We start from the raw sequence: 27857 nt of genomic DNA, 5'->3' as shown, positions 1-27857 counted from the left end.
CGGCGGCTTCGCCGTGGCGGTTCGGGTTTGGCAGCCGCGGTGGGTTCCGGCCTGGGGAGCGGTTCCCCGTCCGGCCGCGGGGATCCCGCCCTGGCCCGCCGCCCAGCTCCGCGCCTGCGCGCTGCTGCAGGGGAGCTGCCCCTGGCCGTGGACTTTTCGGCCCTTCTGAAAGGCAGAACCAGGTAGCTGCCCCCCCCCCCCCCCCCCCCCCTTCCCCGGCACAATTTCACAGTATCAGCGAGCGGGGTGTTTAGGATCCCCCTCCCCGTTCTTGGCACGGGGACGTACTTGTGCTGTTTGTCTCAGATTTCTGTAAACGGGGAGGTTACAGTAGGGAATGGGTGTGATTTTTATGGTGGCCTCGTATGACAAATCCGTTTCCTGAGCAAGTGGGCACTGGGCGGGAGGCACCTCGGAAACGGGGGAGCCTCGCCCTCCCACAGTACCTTTGTCCTCAGTTCCTGAGGTCTTAAGGAATTTAAGAAACTAGATTTTATTCTGAAAATATTTGTGTCATCCCTGTATATGGAAATGCTGTTTATTTTGTATTCTGTGCTACTTCTTGCTCAAGGAAGAATCATCAGAGTTCTCAATGGTTTTGCATTGTGGGTTTTTTTTTAATAGTTGGGGCTTTTTTTTTCCCGAAGTAAACTATTACTATTAACTTTTAGTGAAATACTAAACAAAGGCCTTCTTAATCCAAATTCCACCTGTGTGCCTGAGGAGCATAGCCCTCATATCCATAGCCCTTGCATAGGGCTATGAACATGAGAAGCATAAACAGAACTTGGGAATTTTTTAAATTGCAGACAGATGTATAAACTTTATCATTGTCATCAGAGGTAGCTCCTATTGCTAGAAGCGCCAAGTGGCATGCCTTGCTCTATGTAGTTCTTATCATTCCTCTAGTCTAGGGGATTTCTCGGTGACTTTTTTGTTGCTTTGGAGTGAGCGTTCAGAATAACTCCCTGACATGTCCTCCAGTACTATTCCAGAAGTCTTCAGCTTGTTTTGTTTGATTAAGATTGTGAGGTCCTGTTCAGCAGCCAAGACTGTAAGACAGCACTGGGACCGGGTGTGCGAGGAGGACCAGTGGAGAAGCCAGCACTCCGCATACCTCTGCGAATCGGTCTGCCCTTGTTCAGCCTTAGACACAACTTTTTCATTTAACCTGCAGTGCTTTTGCAGGTAGTTCTAAATGAGTGTTAGTAGTGCATGACTGAGTATCCTCTTGTAACTTTCTGTGTGTGTGAAGGCACTTTGTTACCTTACCTTACACAAGTTGGGATGCTGCTGCTACTCTGAGCATCTGAGCCCAAGCGCTGGGTGAGTGAACTGGAGTGCCTAGAAGCATTCTGTGTCTGTAGTGAGGTTCACCTGAAAGCCAGGGAACTCTTTCAGTGTTCTGAGCATCAACTCGTTTTTAAGAAATATTACTACCTTCTAGTTCTTGAGTATTTTGCTGGGTTCCTTAATGCTTCGTTTCCCAATTCGACTTCTTTTTGAAAAATCGAGTTAAGGGGAGAAAACCTGGTTCACCTAAGAGCAGAAGTTACCGTATACAATATTGAGCATGGGCTGACAGGAAAATGTTGTTAACAATGCTCATGCTTTATTTCTGGCTTCTTCTGAAAGTGACCAACACAGAAAGCAAGCTTACCTTAAATGTGGCTTTTTGTTTCTTTCCCATTAGGCAGGTTAACAGGTTTGGGTGGGTTTTGTTTTAAAATTTCTTCCCTTTTCTTTCTCTACGTACAAAAATTATGCTCCTTTCTATGTGTTCGGTGATAGTAAAAATACCAGGATTACTCAGTGTTTTTTCCTGTGTCTTTCCACTCCATGAGAGGTGTCATGGGAACTACATCATGAGGCATGAGGATGAATGGGTGAAAATCTGGTCTCCTAACAAAATCAGGTTGCTTGTAGAATGTGTTTAGTTTGGTAGGCTGTCTCATGCATCTTCTGAATAAACAGAGGAAGTTCTGAATTTCTCACAAAGGAAAAAATAAATAATCTGCTACCCCCTGCTTAAAAACTCTTGATAAATCTTTGCCTCCAGAGCTGTGGCTGTTATATTAAAAACAAACAGGGAAAAAAAAAGTGCCATTGATATTTAACACTAAAGGATGAACACAGTGAAAAATGTTACTGATATTTTTTTGGCTTAATGTGATTAATGGTGTTAGCCCTTAGAAAGCCAGGGTCATCTCTGGCTTACATGCACAAACTCCTTTGATCTTGGGAGTTGACAGTGTGGTTAAAGGTGTTTGTCAAAAAAAAAAAAAAAGATTTGATCATGTATATGGATTTGTCTTTTTTTTAATGATCCTCCTCACAGTTTACAGTCTTACGAGACCATACTGGCTGTGTTCAGGGTGGTGTGGCTGTAGGCTCTCTGGGTGATACAGGGTTTGGAAGCGATGTAGGTTGTTGTTTGGAGTACATTGAAACTGGCGTTGCAAGAGGACAAGAACAGTTCCTCTCTGTCGTCGGTTTGTGCCATTCTTTACCAACAGAACTGCAAAGATAATCTGGCTGAAAATGAACTTGGTATAAGGAAGGAAGAAAGTTGTTGAGACAGATTATTTTCTCAGTCCTGTTGATCATATAGCTACATAAAGGCTGTGCGGGGTCAGCGTAGAAGTGCTATCTGGATGTTGGGAGTAAGTGGCCAGAGGATTTGAACTGCTCTTTTTTTTTTTTTTTTGACAGTTCAGAGTAGACTTAAATGCAAGTCAGCTCTGTGCCTAAGGAAAGCCCAGAGATCAACAATAATCAGTATCCTACAGGACACAGTGATCCTCTCCAGTACTGGACGACATCTCAGGGAGTTGTTCACCATTGCTAAAATGGGGATTCCTAGTTCTCCCCCTCCCTCGCCTCACACTGCCATGTGCTGTCCTGGGCAGTCTGGATTTATCTCATTGTGTTAATGACAATATAATTTGTCAAAAAAATCTGTAAGGTTAATGTCTGGTGTTGGCTCAGTCCAGGGAGCATGCCAACGGAGCAGGACCCTGAGACTGCCAAAAGGAGGGCAGAAGCAGGTGGAGGGGGAGGGCGAGGGGGATGGCCCCCCACACCCAACCCCCATGAGTAGATTCAGGTGTTTGTTTAATTGTCCTGAACTAATTAATTGTCCAGGACAGGGGGCACAAGATTTTTAGAATAAGAGTTCTCACATTGCAGCCTGCTCCTATGTGTGACCTGAAGAAGGGCCTCGTTGGTTATGTTCTTGACAGAAGAACTAGCTGAATCTTGCTTCAAGGTACAGCAGTAATAGTCTACTATATAAATCCTTCTGAAGCTGGACTTAAGTGATTAGGTTATCCTAAGTTTGTATATGCAGAGCATCTCATACTATATCCACAGAACATACAAGTATGATTTATGTGCTCTCTTCCCACCATTGCCCCGTGTAGTTCCTCTCACAGCAAAAGATTTGGAAACCATGGTCCTGCAACAACCCCCCCTTGTATGATGACTTCCCTGAAGTACTGCTCTGTTAGTGGGCGCTGACTTCCTCAGAATAGATGAAGTTCCTTGCTCTAGAACTGCACATAAGAAAGTCTTATAAGGCAGGGATCAGTCTTTCTTTGCCTCCTAGAGAATGTGTTGCACTTCCATAGTCTTTTATAGTAAGACAGGTTAAATCCATGATCAGAATAACTGACTGAATAATTAATAACATCATAATGCTGCTCAGAGGTAATTTCTGGGGACTGAGGCTCAGGAGGTAGAAGCACTATACAAAGCTAAAATCCTTGGGTTGTAAGGCTGCGTTACTATCCGAGTGATAGGAATGATGGAGGTGAATTCATGTTTGTGCTAGCTGGGTAGTAAGAACTAGTGTGGCAAACTGCATGTGGTTTGCTTAGCAGAAGTGAAAACTCTACTTAATCCAGGGTGATAATGAGAGCTGTGAGTAGGTGAAGTTTGCTAATAATGCGTGTATCGTCTAGGCTGTTACATCAGAAATTTCCCCTCGCTGTTAAAGGAGCGCAGCATAACCGAGTATGAGAGAGGTGCAAGTGCAGGTTGATCAATGTGTTAGCCACGATACCACAGTCCTTAAAAGTTAGAGAAGTTATGCCAGCCAAAATACCAGTAATTTTGTGAAACTTTTTTCCTTGCAACTGCCTTTAGTGTGGTCCTGGTGACACCGTACACATACCTTTATCCTGATGTGTGAACAGGCAGACTTGCTAGAGATGGAATATTTTTGTTCATGTTTTTTAGTATGAAATGAATAGACTTAACTAGAACTAACCTAAAGCAATGCTTTGGCAAAAAGAAAACACCCAAATCAAGAAGGTGCCACAAAAATAAGAGCCCATGCATTTGCATTCAGAGAAAGGAACATTCTTTTCAACATGGAAATATAGCCCAGTGGATACTTCTAACATGAAGTTAACTTAGAGGCATCTTCTCAGAGTTGCTTTTCACAGAATCATCGAGGTTGGAAGAGATCTTGAAGCTCCTCCAGTCCAACCATTAACCTCACACTGACCGTTCCCAACTCCACCAGATCCCTCAGCGCTGGGTGAACCCGACTCTTCAACCCCTGCAGGGATGGGGACTCCACCACTGCCCTGGGCAGCCCATTCCAATGCCTCACAACCCGTTTTGTAAAGAAATACTTCCTAAGAGCCAGTCTGACCCTGCCCTGGTGCAACTTGAGGCCATTCCCTCTTGTCCTATCACATATTACTTGGTTCAAGAGACTCATCCCCCCTCTCTGCGCCCTCCTTTCAGGGAGTTGTAGAGGGCCATGAGGTCTCCCCTCAGCCTCCTCTTCTCCAGACTAAACCCCCCCAGTTCCCTCAGCCGTTCCTCATCAGACCTGTGCTCCAGACCCTTCACCAGCTTCGTTGCCCTTCTCTGGACACGCTCGAGTCATTCAATGGCCTTTTTGTAGTGAGGGGCCCAAAACTGAACCCAGTCATCGAGGTGCGGCCTCACCAGTGCCGAGTCCAGGGGTAAGATCCCTTCCCTGTCCTTGCTGGCCACGCTATTTCTGATGCAAGCCAGGATGCCATTGGCCTTCATGGCCACCTGGGCACACTGCTGGCTCCTGTTCAGCCGGCTGTCAATCAACACCCCCAGGTCCCTCTCTGACTGGCAGCTCTCCAGCCACTCCTCCCCAAGCCTGTAGCGCTGCTGGGGGTTGTTGTGGCCCAAGTGCAGCACCCGGCATTTGGCCTTAGTGAAACTCCTCCAGTTGGCCTCAGCCCATCGCTCCAGCCTGTCCAGGTCTCTCTGCAGAGCCTCCCTACCCTCGAGCAGATCAACACTCCCACCCAACTTGGTGTCATCTGCAAACTTACTGAGGGTGCACTCGATCCCCTCATCTAGATCATCAATAAAGATGTTAAACAGGAGTGGCCCCAAAACTGAGCCCTGGGGGACAGGGGGACTGGCTATCAACTGGATTTAACTCCATTCACCGCATTAATTTTATATCAAAAGGCAAAGTTTCAAAGGTTAAGAAAATTTGCCAGAGCTGCACAATCAATATCCGAGTTGAAGTGTGCAGTGCGCTTGCCTCAGAGCTTCAATTTCAGATCTCTGAAGAAACGGGCCTGACTTGCAGAATTGTGGGTTGGACTAATTGTCAAAGGCAAAGACAGCAGGATTTCAGGTGCACTGCTGTGAACCAGATCCTCCTGGCGCACAAAAGAATCAGAGGTGGGTAGAGATCTGGAAACAAGATGTGAAGCCCAACGCTCTCACTTGCTCACTCCCTCTCAGCAGGATGGGGTAGAGAATCAGGAGGACAAAAGCAAGAAAAACTCATGGATCAAGATAAAGACAATTTAATAAGTGAACGGAGGAAAACAAAGGGAGGGGGAAAACCAAGTGATGCAAAGGAAATCACTCACCCCTTCCCACCAGCAGACTTCTTTGAGCAATGGCTACTTTGGAAAAACTCTCCACTGCCTCATTTTTATTGCTGAGCATGACATATGGTAGGGAGTATGTCTTCTGTCAGTTGGGGTCAGCTGTCATGGCTGTGTCCCCTCCCAACCTCTTGCCCATCCCCAGCCTACTTCTAGGATTGGACAGAGTGAGAAAGAGAGGAGGTCTTGATGCTGTGCAAGCACTGTTCAGCAGTAGCTAAAACATTGGTGTGTTAGCAACACTGTTTTGGTCACAGATCTCAAACGCAGCACCGTACAGGCTGCTATGAAGAAAATTAACTCCATCCCAAGCAGACCTAGTACACAAGTGCGTGGTAGCAATGACTGTGGTGAGTAGTAGGAAGAATAAGACTGGGCAAGCAATCAGAGGACAAGGGCAGTGGAAGGAGCTTGGGCAGGAAGCAGGGTGGAGGGAGCTGGAGGGATCTGTGAGGTTCAGCAAATAGAAGAGATGTAAGTGGGAACAAGGCAGAGGAACTGATAATTCTGGCTATTGTAAAAAAGAACAATCTTTGGAACTAAACTCGCAAAACTTGCTGGAGAGTCTCACCTTCCCCTCAATTCACATATCTTAAACTCTGAACCAGAGTAGCCCACCCAAGCTGGTGTATGACTCTGGTGGTACCTTTGTTCCTGCGGAGCTGATGTTTTGTTCCTCTTTGTTCCCCATTCCCCAGTTTCTTTCTCTGGAAGTATCCAGGGTTGCGTAGTCCTTGTCATAGCCAAGCTTTTCTGCATCTTGCTTGTACCTGCACTCTGCTGGGATCCACCACGTTCATCTGAGAGTCACATACCGAGGCTTTGATAACCCTCCTGTAGGCTTCCCTGAGCTGTGCAGTGGAACGTGCCCCTTCTTCCTCCTCTTCAGGCTATGCCAGTGTGCATGAGGGAATTATAATGCAGCTGGGCCCAAGAGGGTGTGGTCTGATCAGGACACTAGTGAGAAGTTTTTAGTCTCTTTAGTTGACTGTGCATTTTATCTCTTTAACACAGGAAAATGTCTTGAACATGTGGTTTGACTAGTGAGTTACTGGAGAAAAGGGAGGCAGCATCTCTGTCTCTGACAGGGTTTTGGAAAGCTTTACCTCTGTCCTAGGGAGACTTAGGGCTGGGAACCCAGAGCAGAGAGGCATGTGCTTAAGCACAAGGGGTTGAATTTAAGATGCAGCTCAATCCTCATAATTTCCTGGTAACTATTTTAGGACTGCTCTGGGAGTGAGTGCAGTCACTGCACTTGGGGCCAGACCAGTGCTGCTGGCCAAAGGGAGCCTGATTCATGTTCTTCTCTGGTTCACCTTCCATTCCATCCCATGCACAAGCACCAGTGTTCCCATGGCAATTCACACCTGGGTGTTGCAATCTTTCTGCGGGTTTTTGGTTGGGTTTTTTTTGGAGGGGGGTTGTGTGTCAAGTTAACTTTTAGTGTATTGTACTCTCTGCATAACTAGTTCATTGTGGGAACAGGCAGACAGAAACAAAGGAGAGGGAGGAATGGGTGGGTCATCCTCATGCTTTTAGTCAGCAACACAGGTTTAAAATGACCGGGTAACCTTTGCATGGGGATGCTGCCTGTTGTTAGGCGTGTGCTGAGGGATATAACCAAAGGTATGGATTTTGTGGTGGGGAGGTACCCGACTTGTTGGTGGGTGCCACCTTTGGGTCCTGCCTTTGCTGATGTGTAGAGTTCTGTAGATGCAGGCAGCCCTGTATTGTCCAGGAGTGCTGCAGTACGCAGGTGAAAAACTCTGCTTTTGATGTTACGTGTAAGATTTGCAGTCATTCCTGTGTGAATCTGATTTTTCTCTTGCAATAATCTGGGACACAGCTACAGCTTGTTGTCACCTCTGTTCTCTCTTTCCTGGCTATACTTTTTGCCTGTGCTTTTATACCACAGGTCTAAGTACTTTCTTACTGGAGTTTGGGAAGTGGGTCATGTTTGTGGCCTGTGAGGGAATTAGGAGGACTATGGGTGAATATTTATATAGTCGTTCTGGACTGAACATTTATTTCAGGGTTCTCTGCAACTGGTGGTTCTGAGGGTTAGGAGGGAACATAACTTTCTGCTGCTTACAGTTGCTGGGGGAATTCACAATTAAAAAAGACCCAAAAAAACCCCAAGCCTAAAAAAGGGGTAGTTGTGAAGCTACAAAAAATAAGCAAAAATCCACTATTTAGAAAGCCCAGCTCCTGAGTTACTTGCTATAAGCTAATCAGTAAGGACTTTTCCACACAGCTTCAGCAGGTGGAATGTTAACTGTGGAATGTGGAGGGCTAACTTTAAACTGTTCAAAATCATGTGGGAGGCTGCCTTGAAGGATATGGGAGTCCAGGAAGGCTGGACATACTTCAAGAGTGAAGTCTTAAAGGCCCAGGAGCAGGCTGTTCCCATGTGCCAAAAACCAAGCAGGCAGGGAAGGAGACCGACCTGGCTAAACAGGGACCTTTGGCTGGATCTCAAGAACAAAAGGAGGATCTATTGCCTTTGGAAGAGGGGCCAGGTCTCTCATGAAGACTATAAAGATGTAGTAAAGTTATGCAGGGAGAACGTTAGGAGAGCCAAAGCACAGCTAGAGCTCAACTTGGCTACAGCTGTTAAGGATAACAAAAAACATTTCTATAAATTCGTTAACAGCAAAAGGAGGATTAGGGAAAATCTCCCTCCTTTACTGGATGCAGAGGGAAACATGGTAACTAAGGGTGAGGAAAAGGCTGAGGTGCTCAACGCCTACTTTGCCTCAGTCTTTAGCAGTGGAACTGGCTGTTCCCTGGACACCCAGCCTCTTGAGATGGGAGATGGGGAGGGAAGCAGACTGAGGTCAGCACAGTTGAAGAGGAGGTGGTCGGAGACCTGCTACACTGCTTGGATGCACACAAGTCTGTGGGAGCGGACGGGTTACACCCAAGGGTGCTGAAAGAGTTGGCAGATGTGCTCGCCAAGCTGCTTTCCATGATTTACCTGAAATCATGGCTAACTGGGGAGGTCCCAAATGTGACACCCATCTACAAGAGAAGCAGAAAGGAGGATCCAGGAAACTATAGACCTCTCAGTCTGACCTTGGTGCCAGGGAAGGTCATGGAGCAGGTCATCTTGGGTGCCATTAAAAGTCATATAATGGACAACCAGGGGATCAGGCCCAGTCAGCATGGGTTTATGAAAGGCAGGTCCTGCCTTACAAGCCTGATCTCCTTCTACAACAGGGCGACCTGCTTATTGGATGAGGGAAAGGCTGTGGATGTTGTTTACCTTGACTTTAGTAAGGCCTTTGACACTGTTTCCCACAGCATTCTCCTGGTGAAACTGGCTGCTCGCGGCTTGGATGGGCACACGCTTTGCTGGGTAAAAACCTGGCTGGATGGCCAGGCCCAAAGAGTTGTGGTGAACAGAGTTAAATCCAGTTGGCGGCCGGTCACGAGCGGTGTCCCCCAGGGCTCGGTTTTGGGGCCACTCCTGTTTAACATCTTTATTGATGATCTAGACAAGGGGATCGAGTGCACCCTCAGTAAGTTTGCAGACGACACCAAGTTGGGTGGGAGTGTTGATCTGCTCGAGGGTAGGGAGGCTCTGCAGAGAGACCTGGACAGGCTGGAGCGATGGGCTGAGGCCAACTGGAGGAGTTTCAATAAGGCCAAATGCCGGGTGCTGCACTTGGGCCACAACAACCCCCAGCAGCTACAGGCTTGGGGAGGAGTGGCTGGAGAGCTGCCAGTCAGAGAGGGACCTGGAGGTGTTGATTGACAGTCGGCTGAACAGGAGCCAGCAGTGTGCTCAGGTGGCCAAGAAGGCCAATGGCATCCTGGCTTCTATCAGCAATAGGGTGGCCAGCAGGGACAGGGAAGGGATCTTACCCCTGTACTCGGCACTGGTGAGGCCGCACCTCGATGAGTGGGTTCAGTTTTGGGCTCCTCACTACAAAAGGGACATTGAATGACTCGAGCGTGTCCAGAGAAGGGCAACGGAGCTGGTGCAGGGTCTGGAGCACAGGTCTGATGGGGAGCGGCTGAGGGAACTGGGGGGGTTTAGTCTGGAGAAGAGGAGGCTGAGGGGAGACCTCATCGTCCTCTACAACTCCCTGAAAGGAGGGTGCAGAGAGGGGGGATGAGTCTCTTGAACCAAGTAATATGTGATAGGACAAGAGGGAATGGCCTCAAGTTGCACCAGGGCAGGGTCAGACTGGCTCTTAGGAAGCATTTCTTTACAAAACGGGTTGTTGGGCGTTGGAATGGGCTGCCCAGGGCAGTGGTGGAGTCCCCATCCCTGGAGGTGTTTAAGAGTAGAGTTGACATAGTGCTGAGGGATCTGGTGTAGTTGGGAACTGTCAATGTTAGGTTAATGGTTGGACTAGATGATCTTCAAGGTCTTTTCCAACTTAGACGATTCTGTCATCTTAATGGTAATACGGGAGCCTGACTGCTGCTTGTATAGACCTAATATATACACATATACACACAGGCATTTTAAATAGGTGCTTGAGATAAAAAAAGATGATAATGATAGCATTAAAAATAAAAAGGGAATCAGCTTACAGAAGTTCTCTGGAATAACTAATCAGCTCCAAGAAAAGTAGTGAAGAAAATCAGATCAGGTAGACAAATACAGTAATGAAGCATTTATTGCGGATAAATGGAATATTAAATTCCACTTAGTCTGAACAGAACATGTGGATACCTTTAGCCTGCTTAAATGCTTAAAGAGTCAGAATTATTCAGGTGAATATTAAAACTTGAATGTAGCACGCTAGGTTGTGCAAGTGACCTGTTACCCTGTGAGTGAAGGACTCTGCCTTGTCTTGAGTAAGCTGCAATCCAAGCTCTGCATCGGGAGAAATGATTCGGTTAGTGTGGAGTTCCAGGTTACGTGCATTAGCTGAGTGGTTGTCAAACATGAGAAAATCTGAAATGTTTTCATGTACTGGAAACTAGGATAAGATTCAGCTGTTTGCTGTGGGCCAAATCTGTGCACCCGTGATGATGTCACGGTTCAGCTGATGCGTCGTAGGCAGAACACTCGAGTCCTGGGTAGGACAAGCAGGCTGTGCAGAGAAAAGGTATCTGTGCTGGAGAAATAGGAACAGCAGATGATGTAGACGAGATGAGGTGATGGATTTGCAGAAGAGGCTTTGCTCACACCATGTTAGCTTCTCTTTATCCATAACACTTTCATTATGTGATTTGTCTGGAAGACTAGAACACAAAGACATGGCATAAGAAGGAATCTGGAGTGGATTGAAGGAGGTACAGGAGCAGGTAGTCTGACAGTTTCTGTAGAGGCTGCTGGAGGCTTTAGCACAGTAGTACTTTGTTGTGTGAACTTTATCTTGAAATAATAGGGTGCGCTAAGGAGAGAGGGAGAAAGCAGAGAAATATCATTCTTATTTTTAGCTTTCCAAAAAGAGTGTATGAGAAAGTGTTGCTTTGTTACTTCTCTGTCTTTTCTCATGGCAGAGAGCTGTGAGAAGTTAACTGCTGTGGAATGGGAAATCTCTGTCTCTATAAAATGAAGTAGAAAAGAGGGGAAAGAGTTCCTTAGAAATCTGGAAGACGTATGACACATGCTTTCTTTAGAAGCTCAAAGGTATGTGGTGGAGACCTTATGCAACATTTCTGTGTGATGTATAATTTCCTTGAAAAAAGGAAGCTGACATCATTGACTGGAAGGTTTCTTCATTTTTTAACTGGAGTAGCGAAGCAGGGAAGTAGAAGTGTCTGATCCCTGGTTTTAGATGTGAGGTGGCAACAGCTCCCCTGAAAAGGATAACCTTTTCCCTGTCTTCTGCTCCTTGCTGCCAAGCCTTTGTCTCACCAGCTAGCGAGAGTGTGCTGAAGAGGGCAGCACGCCCCCAAGCCAAGCAGAAGCTGTGGAGGAAAAATGTGTTTTCTTTTCAGCTCTGCTTTCATCCAGTCTCATTTCTGGGCTTGAAGAAGGAACAATCTTACCCTCATAGCTCCACCCTAGCTCTTATGACTAACTGAAAGAGAGCAAAGACGTGGAGAGTTTACATGCATCAAAACCCAGGCTTAGGAAGTTATAAGTGTTTGGCTGAGGAGTGGTGGCTGTCCTTGCTCATGATCTTAGTTCCCAGCAAATGGCTGCTTTCCTCCCAGAAGAGAGTCATGTTACCTTGCTGTTGTCAACAGCCACTGTGGCTTGGCTTATGCATGCTGACATTAAGCCACCACAGTTTGGTTGTATCTGTGAGCTGAGCCAAAATTACTGAGAGGTAGAATTTCACAGTGGGCAGAGCAGGGACTTTTCCTCCATGCTAGGAAAACTACAGGTCCCTAGGTGGTGAGAGATGACTTCTTGAGGAAAACGCGCTCCTAGAAATTCTCTTTATGAAACAAAAGTCTCTAACAAGACTCCAGGCTTCATCAGATCAAAACGGTGTTTCATCTTGCCCAGCGTTCTGTCTTCTTGTGGTCTCCAAACACAAATGTTGGAGCTCCTGGGTTCTTCTCTTTTCTGGAAATTGTTGACTGAGACGGGTGGAAAGAGGTGCTCACACTGGAGCAGCAGAAGCAAATGAGATGTTTAAGTCTGTCTGAACAAGATAAAGACAAAGAAAGGCAGGTGGGTTGTGTTGAAAAGATGTGGGAGTGATAGCTGAGCCCTCTGAGCCCTGTTTACTTCTTGCAGTTCCCGTGCCTGGAAAAGGCCACAGCATAAGCGAACACAAGAAGAAGTAGAAACTGTAATGACATGAGAAGAATACTTTCATGGGTAAATTGCAAACAATTTGGGTAGTCCATGAGAAATAAGACATGGAGAAGACCTCCTGTGTGTGCAGTTCGTACCCAAGCACGTAGAAGTGTGTTTCCCATTGCTTGCCTTCAGCCTCCTGTCTGAGAAAGTCTTTGTTTCTGGTGTGGCACCAGGCAGAAGAGCAGGATGCTGGCAAGCATTGTTTGCTGATGAGGAAATGCTGGAAATTGTTTGCTGAGGAAATTCTGGAAATTGTTTGCTGATGAGGAAATGCATGCTGGAAAATTGCAGTTAATTTGCTCAGTGAGCTTCAGCCTGGGCATTCTGCAACAAGATGCTGAGATAGTTTTTGCTGATGATAACCATTCTTCATTTCATCTTTTTCCCCACACCATGGGCAGGAGGCCTAATTCAAGTGAACAGAGGGAAAGTACTGAGGATAGAGTAGTTTAGGATGGGAAGAAAGTCAGGACGATGGTTCTGCCTGAGACTAAAATGTGGAAATTGGATCCCTTTGCAGTGCCTTTCACATGATTGTGCAGACAGGTCGGGTTTGGGTAATTCTTAACTGACATAGGCCTTACTTTGCAACATTGTGATGTGCTTCTAACCTAAATTTGAGTGTATCTGATACAGCATTAGTCAAGCAATAGTTTATAAACCAACAGTTAAAGTAACATTTATTTCTTTTTTCCCCCCTGTAGCACGCATCCGCTGTGACGATGTGTTTGGCATCTTGGGAGAAAATTTTACTTTTCCAGTAAAAATAGACGAAAGAATAATGGAAATTATTTGGACGAAAAACAAGGATAAAGTGGCTGAATGGGAAGGGCAAGACGAAACGACGTATTTTCCTTCTTTCCAGTACAGAAGCTTGCTTAACAAGGAGAATGGGTCCTTGACTATATTTAACTTGGAAGACAATGATGCTGGCACATATGCGTTAGACTACTTGGATTCTAGGAAAAAAACTCATGTCTTAACCTTCATACTTTCTGTGTTAGGTAAGTAGTGGAAGAAACACATGAAGAATTTGCGTGACTATTCACTTTAAGAAGGCTAGAAAGGGGATTGTTTATTTGTCAGGGAAGCAAACAGAAACAGAGGGGCCTGTTCTTTGGCTTAACTTGCTTAGGCACTTTAAACAAATTTTCAAAAGTGGCATCTAATTTCTGTGCCCATCATTACTCACCTGGGAATGACTTCTAGAATGTGTGTAGATGGCACACTGTGTACTTTTGGGTAGATAACTTGGTCAGCTTGCTCAAAGAGTTTGGTTATCCCAGGCAGTATATATCTACTAAAGATGCTCATGCAGGCTTATTATATGGGCTTGAATATCTGTGGTATCACCCTGTGCAGATCTACGCAGCTTCACTAGTAGTCTTTGGGAAATATATTTGCCCAGTGTGTATATTATTAGTCTTATTGACAATGAAGCATGAGGGGTCTCAAACTAGGCACTGCAGAACTACAAACGGGGCCACCTCCAGAAATACATTTTTCGCATGCGCATGTGTGTGCACGCACACACCTAACACATATACTTTTATCTGTACACTTTCCTGCTGCTTTTGTTGCTCCAGCCCTTGTCCTGTGCTAAAATTCAAGGCAGTGTATAAACAAAATAATACAGAACATTTTCTCTCCTTTTAGCTCCTCCCTCAGAACCTGAGATAAATTGCAACATCAGTGGTGATAACCTTGTGTTAAAATGTACAGCAGATTTCCAGAAGCCTCTGAATTATGCTTGGAAGTTCAATGGCAAAGCAATCGCTCATCAGACCCAGGAAATTTTCATCCCTAAGAAGAATGTTGGCACTTCTGAGAAAGCTGCGTGTTTCATTAAATTCTCTCAAACAGAAAAGAGCTCTGAAATCTCTTTGACTCAATGCTATCCAGATAGAAAAGGTAATGAATGGGTCAGGTTGTATGTACAAGTCTGAGAGGCTAGGTTGGGAAGCAGTATGAACTTTGACTGTAAAGTTTCTACTCATTTCTCAGGCACTTGAATTTAAAGAGTAAAAAGCATCAGAAGTAATTTGTCTGCTAAAAGTGTGTTTAAGGCTGGTAAAACTTATGAGGTTGACAGTTTGATCCCCCTTAGAAATATACTTTTTGCGGGGATCTCAAGAGAATAAAACCTTCAGCTGTGATTTGAAACGAGTAACAATAAAGAGGGAGACACACTTAGATCTCTTCTGAACCTTCTGGCCTTGCGTAAATAATACTAATGACTGTTACGCTCTTTATACTGCTTTCCATGAACTGGAATGAAACTATTGAGTTGTTTCGAGTGAGTCATCTAGGAGCCATTAGATAAAATTTCTCATCTAGCGTATGCATGAATCAATAAGCATACATTTTTTTCCTCCTTCACAGATAGATATAAAAAAGAGAAAGGAGAGTTTTCCTGCTGTTGCTTATTGCTTTGGGACTGCCTCAGCTGAGCTTGCTTTTTTTTTTTAAACATAGGATGAGAACATGTTTGGAACCATCTGGTTTGTAGGCTGTGTAAGGCAGTCCCTAACTGACAAAATTTCCCACTTCTGTGCAAAAGTAATTTTCATGGTTTACCAGTGTAGTATTCTTCCTCCTTCACTGGAATTATGTATTAAAGACTTGTTGGAAATGAGGCGTGTGGTAGGTTGACCTTGGCTGGGTGCCAGGTGCCCACCCAGCTGCTCTATCACTCTACAACAGAACAGGGGGCAGAAAATATGACAAAAGCCTTGTGGGTAGAGATAAGGACAGGGAGATGACTCAGCATTTAACCATCATGGGCAAAACAGTCTTGACTTGATGAACATTAACTTAATTTATTGTCAATCAAAATCAGAGTAGGATAATGAGAAACAAGAACAAATAGAAAACACCTTCCCCTCACACCTCCATTTCTGCCAGGCTCAACTTCACTCCTGATTTCTCTGCCTCCTCCCCTTGTGCAACACGGAGGGATAGGGATTGGGGGTTGCAGTCAGTTCATTATATGTTACCTCTGCAGCTCCTCCTTCCTCACACTCTTCCCTTGCTCCTGTGTGGGCCCCCACCCATGGGAGACAGTCCTTTGTGAACTTCTCCAACGTGGTTCCTCACCACAAGCTGCAGTTCTTCACGAACTGCTGCAGTGTGGGCCCTTTCCATGGGGTTCAGTCCTTCAGGAATGGACTGCTTCAGTGTAGGTCCCCCACAGAGTCGCAGGTCTTGCCAGCAAACCTGCTCCAGCATGGGCTCCTCTCCAGGGGGGTCACAGGGCCTGCCAGGAGCCTGCTCCAGCGCAGACTCTCCACAGGGTCGCAGCCTCCTGCTGGCACATCCCCCTGCTCTGGCTTGGGGCTCTCTGAGCTGCAGGTGGAGATCTGCTGCACTGTGGGCCTCCCTGGGCTGCAGGGCACAGCCTGCCTCACCGTGGGCTTCGCCAGGGGCTGCAGGGCAATCTCCTCCTGCACCTCCTCCCCCTCCTTCTTCACTGGCCTTGGTGTCTGCAGGGTTGTTGCTCTCACATATTCTCACTCCTCTCTCCCAACTGCTGTTGCACGTGTTCTTAAATATGTTATTGCAGAGGCACTACCAACATCACTGATGGGCTCAGCCTTGGCCAGCAGCAGGTCCGTCTCGGAGCTGGCTGGAACTGGCCCCATCCAACATGGGAGCAGCTTCTGACATCTCACCAAAGCCACTCCTGTAGCCCCCCTGCTACCAAAACCTTGCCATGCGCATCCAATGCAAGTCCCTTGCTGAAATTTCATTTGGCTGAGATCTGTCTCGGCCTTTCGTAGGCCAAAAAAGAATCACTTTTCAAGTGGGTGATGTACCTTCACAGCTAAGGTACTTACCATGTAACTTTCTTGGAGCTGACTTAAGAGGTTTTGCTAATAACTGACTCTGGTGCATTAATTTTTTGAAGTTACTTTTTTTAAAAACAAATAGCTGTAAAACATACTCAGGGTTGTATTTCTGCTGAAGTAGTGTATCACACAGTTGCTTTGTAACTAACCAATCATTATTTATTTTATTTTTTTTTCAAGGAGACAGCTATCACAAAAGAAATAGAGGTCTTATTGCGGTTCCTTTTCTCTTCGTTCTAGCTGTAGCATTGGTAGCAGTATACCTATACAGAAAAGGTTTGTATAGCATTTCTTAATTGAACTTAACATGCTTTGAAATTATGCTGATCTAGGTTTTGTAGAATGTATGAAAGTTTCTGATTGTGGGATGTATTGTAAATACAGTAGTAGAAACAATTACCCCATAGGTAACACCTAAGGGATTTGAATGAAAACATATACTGAACTTTCTTGCACTTGGACATTGGGCTCTGTGTACTGGGAAACACTGTAGCTTGTATTTGCATGTTTCTCCCTCAGACTGAGTATTTAATTTATGGTTTGTTTCTACTTACCAAGTAGCTATGGCCTCTCCCATTCCTACTTGAGTGTGCTTTCACTGCCTTTTTAGAGAGCATCATGAAGCTGCCCTCAAGATCGGATTTATTGCTGGGACAGGCTCTTACCAGGGCCTGTTGAATACCTTATGCTGAGTCTAATCTGACAACTCAATGTGCTCAACTGATACGTAGGGACTTCTGAGCCTCCTGTCAGCCTGTATTGCCATCGTCCCGGAGTTCTAGATTTCTATCTTGATCCATCCCTACACTGAATTCAAGTATCTTTTTTGTAAATCTGACAGCTTATATGGAAATGGTAATTGTAGGCTATCACTGTGTATCTGTTGCTGCCACCTTTTTAGGTTAATATGTCAGATTGTATTCTGGCTTGAAAAAGAGGTGCACACCATCTTTTCTTTGTTTGAGAGAGTCCCAACCAAGAATACATTGCCTCATCCTAAAGGTGCTCTATGTGGAAAATTCCTGTTGGCTTCCTGGTGGGGGTAGTTGCAGGGTGAAGAGGATGGCATGCATCGTCACCTATCTGGGAAGGACCGATTGATGATATTCTGGAGGGAGGCTCTGATCAGAGCGTACATAGTTGTATATTGCATGAGGACCTTGTGCTTTCCTGATCATTCCCCATTTAGTTTCTGTTGGCATGGAATCATAAAATAAGCTAGGTGGGAAGGAATTTCTGGAGGTTCCACCCAACTTGCTGCTCAAAACAGGACCAACTTCAAATCTAGAACAGGTTGCTGAGGGCCTTGTCCAGTCAAACGTTGAATAATTCTAAGGATGGAAGTTCCCCAGCCTCTTTCAGCATGTGTTCAAGTGCTGAACCACCCTTGTGGGGAAGGATATTTTCCTTATTTCTGCTAGGGATTTCCCTTTTGCAACTTGCAGCCATTGCTTCCTGTCTTTTTGTTTTGTACTTCGAGAGGAGTTTCCTTTGTTTTCTATGTAAGTTAGCTGTAGACTGCAATTAGCCACCCCCTTAGCCTTTTTTTCCTTCAGACTGAACAAGCACGATTCAGCACCTCCCTGCACAGCTCCTGCCCCCTCAACATCTTGGTGGACATTTGCTGAACTAACTTCAGAATGTCAGTGTTTTTTCATGAACTGGGAGCCTAAAACTAAACACCACATGTGGTGTCATAAATACTGACTAGAGGGGAAGAATTATTTCTGTCAATGGACTGACTACACTTCTGCTAACACAACCCAGTATCTGGTAGACTTCTACTGCAAGGGCATATTTCTGACTAATGTTCAATTCAGCATCCACCAGGGCTTCCAGGTCCTTTCCTGCAGAGCTGTTTTCTAGCCAGGCAGTGCTCAGCCTGTACTGTTCTGTGGGGTGATTTCAAGAGGTGCAGGACTATGTTTGCCTTTGAACATCACATCTTTTCTGCCAGCACATTCTTCCAGGTTACTGAAGTCCCTCTGAGGGGCAGCCCTGCATTCCAGTATGTCCCCTACTCTTCCCAGCTTCACATCACCTGCAAACTTTCTGAGGGTGCCTTCTGTGCCCTTGTCCACATTGGTGATGTTGAACAAAACTATGTTTGGTATCAACATGCGAAGAATCTCACTCAGAACTGGCCATCAGTTAGACTCAAAACAATTCAGCTACTTTCCTTGAAACAGCAAAGGTTTGACCATGCTAGAATATACCTTGGTAGAATAAACACTGTACAGGTATAATCAAACAGAGGATTTGATTTGCTGATGCAAGTACAAGACTGAGAATTATAAATTGCTAAGCTCTGCTTTAGATTTGGTTAGATGTGTTCTGACTTGTTGCAGGAGGCCCGTTTTGTTGATCTCTCACTGATTGCCTTTGGCCCCAAACAATATTTCACTCTTTCTTCTTTCCCCAAGTTGACTATTCAGTTGCATGTCCTCAATGATTTGTTTTGTTTTTGGGGTTTTTTTTGGGTTGGGCGGGAGTGTGGTTGAATGGATGGAGGCTGTCAGCTAGTTTCCAAAGGTACAAAACTTTATTTCTGAGTAATTTCTCCAGGTATTCTATTTGTTTTGGTGCAGGTAGAACTAAATGTAGAACAGGAAAAGCTGCTCAGAACAGTCTGGCACGTGGCTCAGGTAAGAGATTTAGTGTCACAAACGTGTGGAAATCAGACTGTTGCTTTAGTTTGGTTTATATAGGCTTGTAATTTTTTTCTCTATGTTGGTATAATCTTGCATTGGAGAGGTAAAGGAGTAAGGTTTCTTTCAGGCCTTAGTTGTTTTAAAGAATGCAGTTACGTTTTCCAGGTCATTAATACATACTTTCTAAAATAAATAAATTTTGTTACAGAAGATCAGCTGCTTTGCTCTGTGGACAGACAAGAACAGCCTAACTTAGAGAGAGGTAAGAAACCTGTATTGGGGTTTAAATGTTTCTAAACATCTGCTGTTGGTTGGAGCGAAGAGTCTGATCTGCTCTTTCCGTTTTTTTTCAGGGTCAAAGCTTTTGAGTTGATTTTCAGTGTGTGCACATGTGGCCTCAAAGTCTCAGCTGAGGTCCAATATTGGATAAGCATAGGGACCTGCACTTAGCGGGGCTGGCAGAATTACTGACAGTGTGTGGCCTGAGATTTGCCTGGTCAGCAGCTCTCTCTGGAGGTGAATTCCACTTCTGACAATGGAGAATGGGGGCTGGTCTCAGGATGAGGCCTGGAAAAGTGCACACTATAGGGCAATCTGTCTGTTGGAGAACTTACTCTTTAAGTAAGTTCTGTCTGTTTGGTTAGGGCTGGTTTATGTGCTAAAATGAGGTTAATATTTCTTCTACCTCTTTTAATCTTACCTGCCTGTCCCATTTATATAAACTTCTCTCAGAAATTTGGTTGATTATTTTTCTAAACCCAGTATTCATACCAAGTGCTTAGGGCTGGGCATGAATGTAATACATTGCTCATTCATTCCCAGTGTTCCCTATGGAAATTTCTTGCTGGCCTATCTTGGAAACTGGGCAGCTAGCCTTTTTCTCTGTGTATTGAATTTAACTTGGAAAGCTGGTGGCTCCAGTGGGTGGAGGTTGATGCTGTGCATATAGCAGTAGATTTAATAATGACCACTGAAGGTGTTATCACATCAGACTGGCAGGAGTTTGCTGTTAGTTTACCTTGGTCATATCTTGAAAATCCGTCCAAGGACTGATGAAGACGGGCACATTGCTAGTCTGGTGTGCAGAACTCTGGTCCTTGCTTTTGGTGCATGACTGGTGCATACTTACATCCTGTGGGTCAAGTTGCAATTGTCTCTTTTTCTTTCCCTAACCCCTTTCAGTTGTTTCTGGAAAAAATCTGTCAGCAGCACCTTTTCATTCACTCTTACTCCATTTTGCAGGCCTGTCTTCTCCTTTTAACACTCAAGATGAGGGAAGGAGACAGTGGAGGAACTTCTCATCTCTTTCCATTAGTTACCAGTCTGCTTCCCATCCTTGATTTCTGTACGTGATGCTTTTCTGCAGGCAGTACACATTCTCAGGGTTGTCTCCATTCCTGCCTTCTCATCCACATCTCCACTTGTTTCTGCTGTCCATTCTAATCCTGCATTGTTTTTTGAGTTAGGTTTGTTGGTTTTTTGGGGAGGAGGGGGCATTCCTTCTTTAATTTGCAACAAGATTGTTCAGTTCTCCGGCTTCTGGGTCTGTGTGTTGGGGTGTAGGCATCACTCTATAGGATGAGCAGCTAAGGAAGGGGACAACTCGTCTGTGCTCCTCTCACAAGGGTGAATGAGGCTAACGTGTTTCAGCTTTAACATGTACGCCTCTTGTTGCCAGGACCACCGTGGTCTGTTCTTACAAACCAAACTAAATTAGCCCCTAGGCAGTCAAGCAGATTAGGGAGAGCAGGGGAGGGATCTTAAAAAACACTTTGTTGTGAAGGTCACCAGACCAAATACTGTTTCAGTGGGAAATGGCCAAAGCTCCTGCCATCAGATACAAGCTCAGCACCCTGTTGGAGTGTTCTGATGTTGGACTAATGGTGGGATACTCAGTCTGGCATCTTGCATGAGCTACTGGAGTTAGCATAAGGCTGGAGCAGAATGTTTCTTGAATTGCAAACTACTGTGTCACCTTTGCAGAGATTTTCTGTGTGTTTAATTTCTTAAGGTGTTCTTTAATTTCTGAAGTTTCTAATTGTTTTTATGGGTTTGGAGGTTATAAAATGTGATGAGGTTCTTGGTGATGGGCCTGGAAAAGATGCCACAGGTAGAAAGGCAGCACTATGAAAGCGGGTTTTGGGGTTTTTTTGTTGTTGGGTTTGTTTGGGTTTTTTCCTCCCTTTCTACCCACCCTGCCCCAGCATATCAGTCTTATGAACTTTTTAGTAGGATTTTGGATAAAGAACTTCATTTTTCTTCTGATATTTTCATACAGTTGTTAAAGCTGTGGTTCTAGCCCATGGTTCAGAGATCATTGAAGTCTAGAGACTATGGATGGATTTGAAGGTGAAAAAAGGAGGACAGGAAGAAAAAAAAACCAACCACAAAAATTTCCTTTAGAATGGCCCATGTTTCTCTTAAAGATTCTTTAAGGTCTGCAAAGAGAAAGGGTTTAAAGTCACAGTGTTAGTGCAACACCATAGATGAAGTAAAAAAGGAGATGTGAATTGTCTTCTCAGCTGTCTCTGGCTTTTTGTGGCAAATCTGTGCAGCTTTATCACCTTAAGTCAACCACTTCAGAAAGATTTTGTAAAGCTGTAGGCATAAGTAGAGATAATGTTGGTTATGGTCTGGGACCTTAAGTGGTTGCTGAAGGGAAGTCGGAGTTGAAATTAATTGTGAGTCCTTCGATAGAGTAGCATAAACATATCAGTTCTCAGGAGCATCTGCTAAAAGTGTTATAATGAAACTGTTGCTTTAAGTCTGAGTTGCGTATTTTGCAGATTATTGTGCTATCTCCATACACGTTTCTAAAAACTATTTCTGTTTGCTTGCAGCTATATCTTCACAAACTGTTGACTGTGAGAATGAAAAGCCTAAAGCAGGTAACAAGTGAGATGGTGCCCTAAAACAGGGCAACGTGAAGTGGGGAATTAATTTTGCACATGGCCTTTCGCAGTCCAGAACACGTGAGCATGCTCTCAGTGTAGAGATTCCCATTCCCCTGTTGGCCTAGAAAGACCTATTGCCTTAGGAACAGTAAATGTTGATGGGTGGATCACTGGATGAGAAGTCAAAAAGACCTGGATCCTTGTGTGTGTTAAACAGCACTGAGCTGGATGATGATCAGCTTCCCTCTTGGTATGATGAGAATGGTGCTGCATGCTGTGCTTGCAAATCACTTTACCATCTGTGGAAAGAAGAACTAAGCATGTGTGAGGGAACCTCTTTTTATAGTAAATAAGTAAATTACCCTTTTGTCTGTTACCTTTTATTTACATGCAAAAGAGGGCAGGAATATTTTTATAGTATGTTGTCATGGGCAGGTGATCTTTGCTTTCTGCTGGAAAGAAACCCTCAAGGACCCAAGATAAGAAAATGCTGCATCTTCAAAGCTTTGTTGGTATTAATGACAAATAGATTTGAGCCTCAACACACCAGTTTAGAGATGGGATGCTTACAAGCTTGCAAAATGTTAATTTGGGAGATACAGCAGGCTTCTTTCCTTAGAGAAACACCATTTCTGGATGCGGTATCTTCCACTTGCCTTATGCGCTAGGAAAGTTTTTGTCTGCGTTCATCAGGCAGCCAAGCAAAGCCCCAGTTTTGTTTTCTTAGTACAGCTGGTGTAAATTTCAAGGAAATTCTGGGACCTGTATTTTTTCCTAGCTCTTTTTGCTCCAGAGGGATAGTGTTATATGGACATTATAGTTCAAGTCAGCAAAAAAACCAGGCTGTTGCACTGATGATTCATTCACTCACTAACTCTTCCACCATTTTCCACGAGTAGCTGATAATACAGGGGTTGGAGAAGGCAGAAGTTTTTCCTGATTAAGGCAAAAATTGCTAATGATGACAATAAGGAAAAGTAAATCCAGAAGCCCCTGGGTTTTGCTGCTTATTCTTCCTGCATGAATTGTAATGAGCGTAGAACAGCTTTCCTCATGTGAAGAAATAGGGGTTGTGTAGCTGATGGTGAAGGTGTGGTGGTGCAGTGTGGGATTGTCTTATCTCTTGTGTAACTATTTCCACATACATAGACATGGATATAGGAGAAGAAGGTTTATTTTATGCCTTTCTTATGGAAGAAAGGAGGGAAACATACAGTTCAGGCAAAAGAGAATCAGGTCCATAGATAAAGGTTGTCTGGACACTGGAGGAACAAAACAAAATGCTTTATTTTGTTGCAGTATAGAGTGGGAACATCAGGAAGGGGAGTCAGCGCAGCTTTGTGCAGAACACCCTGCAGCACCTAGGTAGCATGCAATCACTGCTGTACAGATGGGAAATAGTAGGCAAGGCTATGATCTCTGAAATGTGTGTATAAAGCAATTTTAAATGGGGCTTCTACTGGTAGCACAGCAGTACATAACAGCTCAGAGCTCAGCAGCACACCTTCTCCTCTGCAGCAGCACAGAACAATGACCTGTGCTGGTGTGGGGAAGAAGCAATGGAGTGTGCTCCTGAGGGACTAGCTCTTCTCTGACCTCTCTTCAAAGAATTGAACAAGGAGAGCAGTGCCTTGAAAGACAAGCAGACAGTTAACAGTTGGTGTAAGTTAGGAAGGTAAATTGTATGTTGTATGGAGCAGTTGGTGCTAGTGAGCTGGTGGACAGACTGGCCAGCATCCCTTGGAGTTGAAGGCTCAGAGCGGCTTCTGTGTAATGCTTCTCACTGGAGGTATTGGGGAAATTGTGCCATGAATGCTGAATCCCTGTCCTCTGTGCAGGCATTTCAGGAGCAGAGTTAACCAACTTTCAGGCTGTGTTTTTACCACTCTTGGAAATAACCCCAGCAGAGCATACAGGCTTGAAGTACACGTGTTTTGGAGATCATTGGGGTTTAAAATAATAAATTCAAAAAACAGTCTCAGCCAGAGTGATATGGGAGTTCTGGTCAAGTAGCAGTCCCTGCTGAAATGCTGGCTTCTGGTCTTCTGGATAACACTGCCTGCTGAAAGATCTCTGCAAGGGGACCTCCAGTCCCCCAGCGCGTGCACGTGAAGCACTTAAGTGAGGAGCAAGAGTTGATGTGACAAAGAGGAAGCTTTGCCAACAGGAAGCTTGGTCTGGAGAGATTCCTGCTTTGTGAAATGGAGTCAGGCTGTCCTTTACTGTCTCTGGTGGAAGGCAGTACTTCTGTGTGTGTCTGTCTTTAACCTCCCTGACATCTGCTGGAAAGCCAAGGCAACAATTCAAGCCGTCAGGAAGGTTTCTGGGCAGCAGCAGGGACAACTTCACACAGGCTACCGGACGCACCAGTGAAGGCTGACATGCAGCTGTATGTGCTGCTCACTGACAGAGGAGGACTGGATGGGGATGTGGTCACAAATGGCTGCCTTGGCTGTAGTGACCAAGAAACAGATTCCGAGAGGAGCGAGGAAGGTAAACATCAGGGTACAGGCCCTGTGCTTTTGGAGAGCAAATTTTCACTTATTTGGGAAGATGGTAGGCAGGATATCGTGGGAGGCAGTTCCGAAGAGCAAAGGAGCTCGAGAGAGCCATCAGGCCTTTAAGGAAGACTTTCTCCTGCTGTGAGCACAGGCCATTCCCACAGGCAGGAACACGGGCAGGCTAAGCAGGGAGCTCCTGACAGGGCTCCAGTGCAATAGTCACGTATACTGGATGTGGAGGCAGGGGCAGGCTACAACAGAGGAATTTAGGAGCACTGCCTGGGCAGGTAAGCATGGTGTCAGGAAAGCCAAGGCTCAGGGAGACTTGAAACCAGTATGGGATGACCAGGACAACAAGAGCAGCTTCTGCTGTTAGGTTATATGTAAAAGAATAAAGGAGGTAAACATGGGCCTGTTGCTGAAGGGGGGATTGATTTAGTGATATCTGATGCTGATGAAGATTAGGCTAGTGAGCAGACAGTGAGGTAGACTGAAAACTGGCTGAATGGCTGAAATCAGATGGTTGTGATCTCTGGTATGAATTCTAGTTGGAAGCCAGTATCTAGTGGTGTACCCCAGGAGTCAGTAGTGGGTCCAGTTGTTTTTAACATCTTCATTAATGATCTGAATGATGGGGCAGAATATGCCTTCTACAAGTTTGCTGATGATACAAAACTGGGAGAAGTGGCTGACACACCAAAGGAATGTGTTGCTATCCAGAGGGACCTCAACAAGCTGGAGAAACATCCTAGCAGGAACCTCATGCAATTCAACAAAGGGAAATGCAAAGTCCCACACCTGGGGAGGAATAACCCCATGCACTGGTAAATGCTAGGGGTCAACCAGCAGAAAAGCATCTTTTTGGTAAAGGCCCTGGGATCCTGGAGTATGAGAAAATGAGCATGAGGTAACAATGCGCCCTTGCAGCAAAGAAGGCTAGTGATATCCCAGGCTGCATTAGGAGGAATGTTGTCAGCAGTGTGAGGGAGGTGATCCTTCTGCTCTACTCAGCACTGGTGAAGCCACATCCGGAGTCCTGTTCTGGGTGATACAAGGGAGATACAGAGCTACTGGAGAGAATCCAGCAAAGGGCATGAAGATGATTAAGGGACTGGACGTGGTCCTGGGCAGCCTGCTGTGGTTGAGCCTGCTTGAACAGGGGCACAGGACAAGATGACTTCTCAGGTTCCCTTCCAGCTCAACTATTGTGTGATTCTGTGGTATTTCTCGTATAAGGAAAGGCTCAGAGAGCTGGCACTGTTCAGTCTGGAGAAGAGACGGCTCAGGGGGATCTCATGAACGTGTATAAATAGCTGATGGGAGCAAATGAAGAAGAGGGAGCCAGCTTCTTCTCAGTGGGTGCCAAGTTACAGGACAAGAGTCAATGGACACCGTCTAAAACATAAGAGGATCCATCTGAACATCAGAAAACACTTTTGCTGCATGGGTGACTGAGCACTGGCACACATTGCCCAGAGAGGCTGTGGAGTCTCCATCCTTGGAGATATTCTAAAGTCATCTGGACATGGTTCTGGGCAGCCTTATCTAGGTTCGTCTGCTTGAGCAGGGGTTTGGACAAGATGACTTCCAGAGGCTCCCTCCAGTGTCAACCACTATCTGATTCTCTGATGTTAGATACAGATAAGGCTGAGATACCAAGTGCTTTGCCTCAGTCTTGACAGTCCATGTGGTGTTTTTGCTTAGAGGCAGGTTCAGGGAGGAGAGATTCTGCTAGTAATGGAAGAGGATCAGATCAGGGATTTCTGGAGAGACCTTGGCCCAAACCAGTCCATGGGATCTGATGCAAGGGATGCCACAAGACCTGGCAGATGTCATTGTGAGGATATTCTTTATCACCTTCAAAAGTCATGTTGGGGAAGATCTGTGACAACCAGAAGAAGGGAAGGATTGCAGCTAACTTCCGAAAAGGCTAACAGGTCTATCTGTGGAACTACAGGTCAGTCAGGCTCACTTTCATCCCTGGGAGAATCATGGAGCAAGTCTTCTTGGAACATGTTTCTGATCACAGAAGAAAGATGGTGACTGGGAGTAAGTGTAAATCACAGTTGACCAAGCTGACAGTGTGTTTTGGATGAAATTACTAGGTCTGCGGAAAACAAAAATGGATGTCATATACCTTGACTTTAGCAAGGCTTTTTATGCAATGTCCCTCAGCATTGTTGGAGTCATAAGTTGGGATGTCTCAGTCTGAATGAATGTCTATCTACATGGGTGGAAAACTTGCTAGATTGTCAAGCCTGCAGGCAGTGGTTAAGGGGTTGTACTCTACATGGATGCTGGTGGCAAGTGGAGTACTGCAGAGGTCTACTTTGGGTGACCTGGACAAGGGAGAGAAAACAAGTGTCGTTGAATTTATAGATGACAGCAAAATGTGGAGTGCAGTCAATCAGTATGAGGGCAGGATTGTTGTTCAGAGGGAGCAGGAGGGGTAGAGGCCTGCGTGAACCTCATGAAATGCTGCAGGGGCTGTGCAGGGTCCTGCACCTGGACGGACCAACACCCTGCACTCGTGCAGGCTGGGGACTGACTGGCAGGGGAGCAGCTCTGCTGAAAGGTACCTGGAAGTCCTTACGGACAGTACTCTGAGTCAACAGTACTCTGTGGCAGCAAAGAAGGCTCATAGCATCCTAGGCTCTTTTAAGGAGTGCTTAATTAAGCAGTAGATTGAAGTAACTGGTTATTTTCTGTTACTTGACACTTATTCAGTGATGTGTAGAGTATTACATGTGGTTTGTGGCCCACCCAGTTCTGGCAAATTGTTGGCAAGTTTGAGCAAGTTCAGCAGAGTTGCTGGGAAATTGCTGATAAATTTGAGCAAGTTCAGCAGAGTGCCACCAACGTGGTCAGGGGCTGGAGCACAGTTCCTCTGAGGAGAGGCCAAAGAAACTGGGCTTCTTCAACCCCAGAGAAGAGCAGGCTTTCAGGGTACCTAACAGCAGCTGCCAATACCTGTGGGGATATTGATAAGAAGGGTAAGCCAGAATGTTGACTGAGGTGGCTTAGTGGGATATCAGGTCCTGAATTGAAGCAGGGGAGATTCTCTCTGCGTGTGAGGAAAAATATTTCTGCCTCTAAGCATAACTAATCACTAGGACAGGCTGCATGAAGTCTTCATGGAGTTTCTACCCTTGGAGGTTTTTAAGACCTGACTGGAGAAAGTCCTGAGCGACCTGTCTAAAACTGAATGTTAATCTTTCACTGAGGAGGGTTAGAGACCCTGAGTGATTCTGTGTGTCTTAGGAATTGTAGATGGTGGCTTATCTCTAAGCAATGACTGATACCACTGTGAAGTTAAACAGTGAGATACATACTGGAGGACTG

At 45.3% G+C, this 27857-nt stretch overlaps 1 protein-coding gene across 5 annotated transcripts in view; it reads left to right on the top strand.

Moving 5' to 3' along the window:
* CD58 (CD58 molecule) overlaps nucleotides 1-27857 on the top strand; it is a 41377-nt gene that overhangs the window by 304 nt on the left and 13216 nt on the right. For 3 of the 5 annotated variants that reach the window (XR_012621108.1, XM_074808752.1, XM_074808763.1), the window contains exons 2-7: nucleotides 13326-13625; nucleotides 14278-14532; nucleotides 16650-16745; nucleotides 19058-19114; nucleotides 19329-19382; nucleotides 21961-22008. Coding sequence is in view for 4 of the 5 variants with exons in the window: in XM_074808752.1 (XP_074664853.1) it covers nucleotides 13326-13625; nucleotides 14278-14532; nucleotides 16650-16745; nucleotides 19058-19114; nucleotides 19329-19382; nucleotides 21961-22008 (810 nt within the window). In the remaining variant the exon portion in view is untranslated. Of the gene's footprint in view, nucleotides 1-164; nucleotides 183-11363; nucleotides 11494-13325; nucleotides 13626-14277; nucleotides 14533-16649; nucleotides 16746-19057; nucleotides 19115-19328; nucleotides 19383-21960; nucleotides 22009-27857 lie in introns of those variants that run through there. The other 2 variants (XM_074808772.1, XM_074808782.1) reach the window with 2 other exon arrangements.

Source organism: Strix aluco, chromosome 2 (assembly GCF_031877795.1).
Source record: "Strix aluco isolate bStrAlu1 chromosome 2, bStrAlu1.hap1, whole genome shotgun sequence".
Classification (NCBI taxonomy): Eukaryota; Metazoa; Chordata; class Aves; order Strigiformes; family Strigidae; genus Strix; species Strix aluco.
This window is presented reverse-complemented; position numbering and strand designations above follow the sequence as displayed.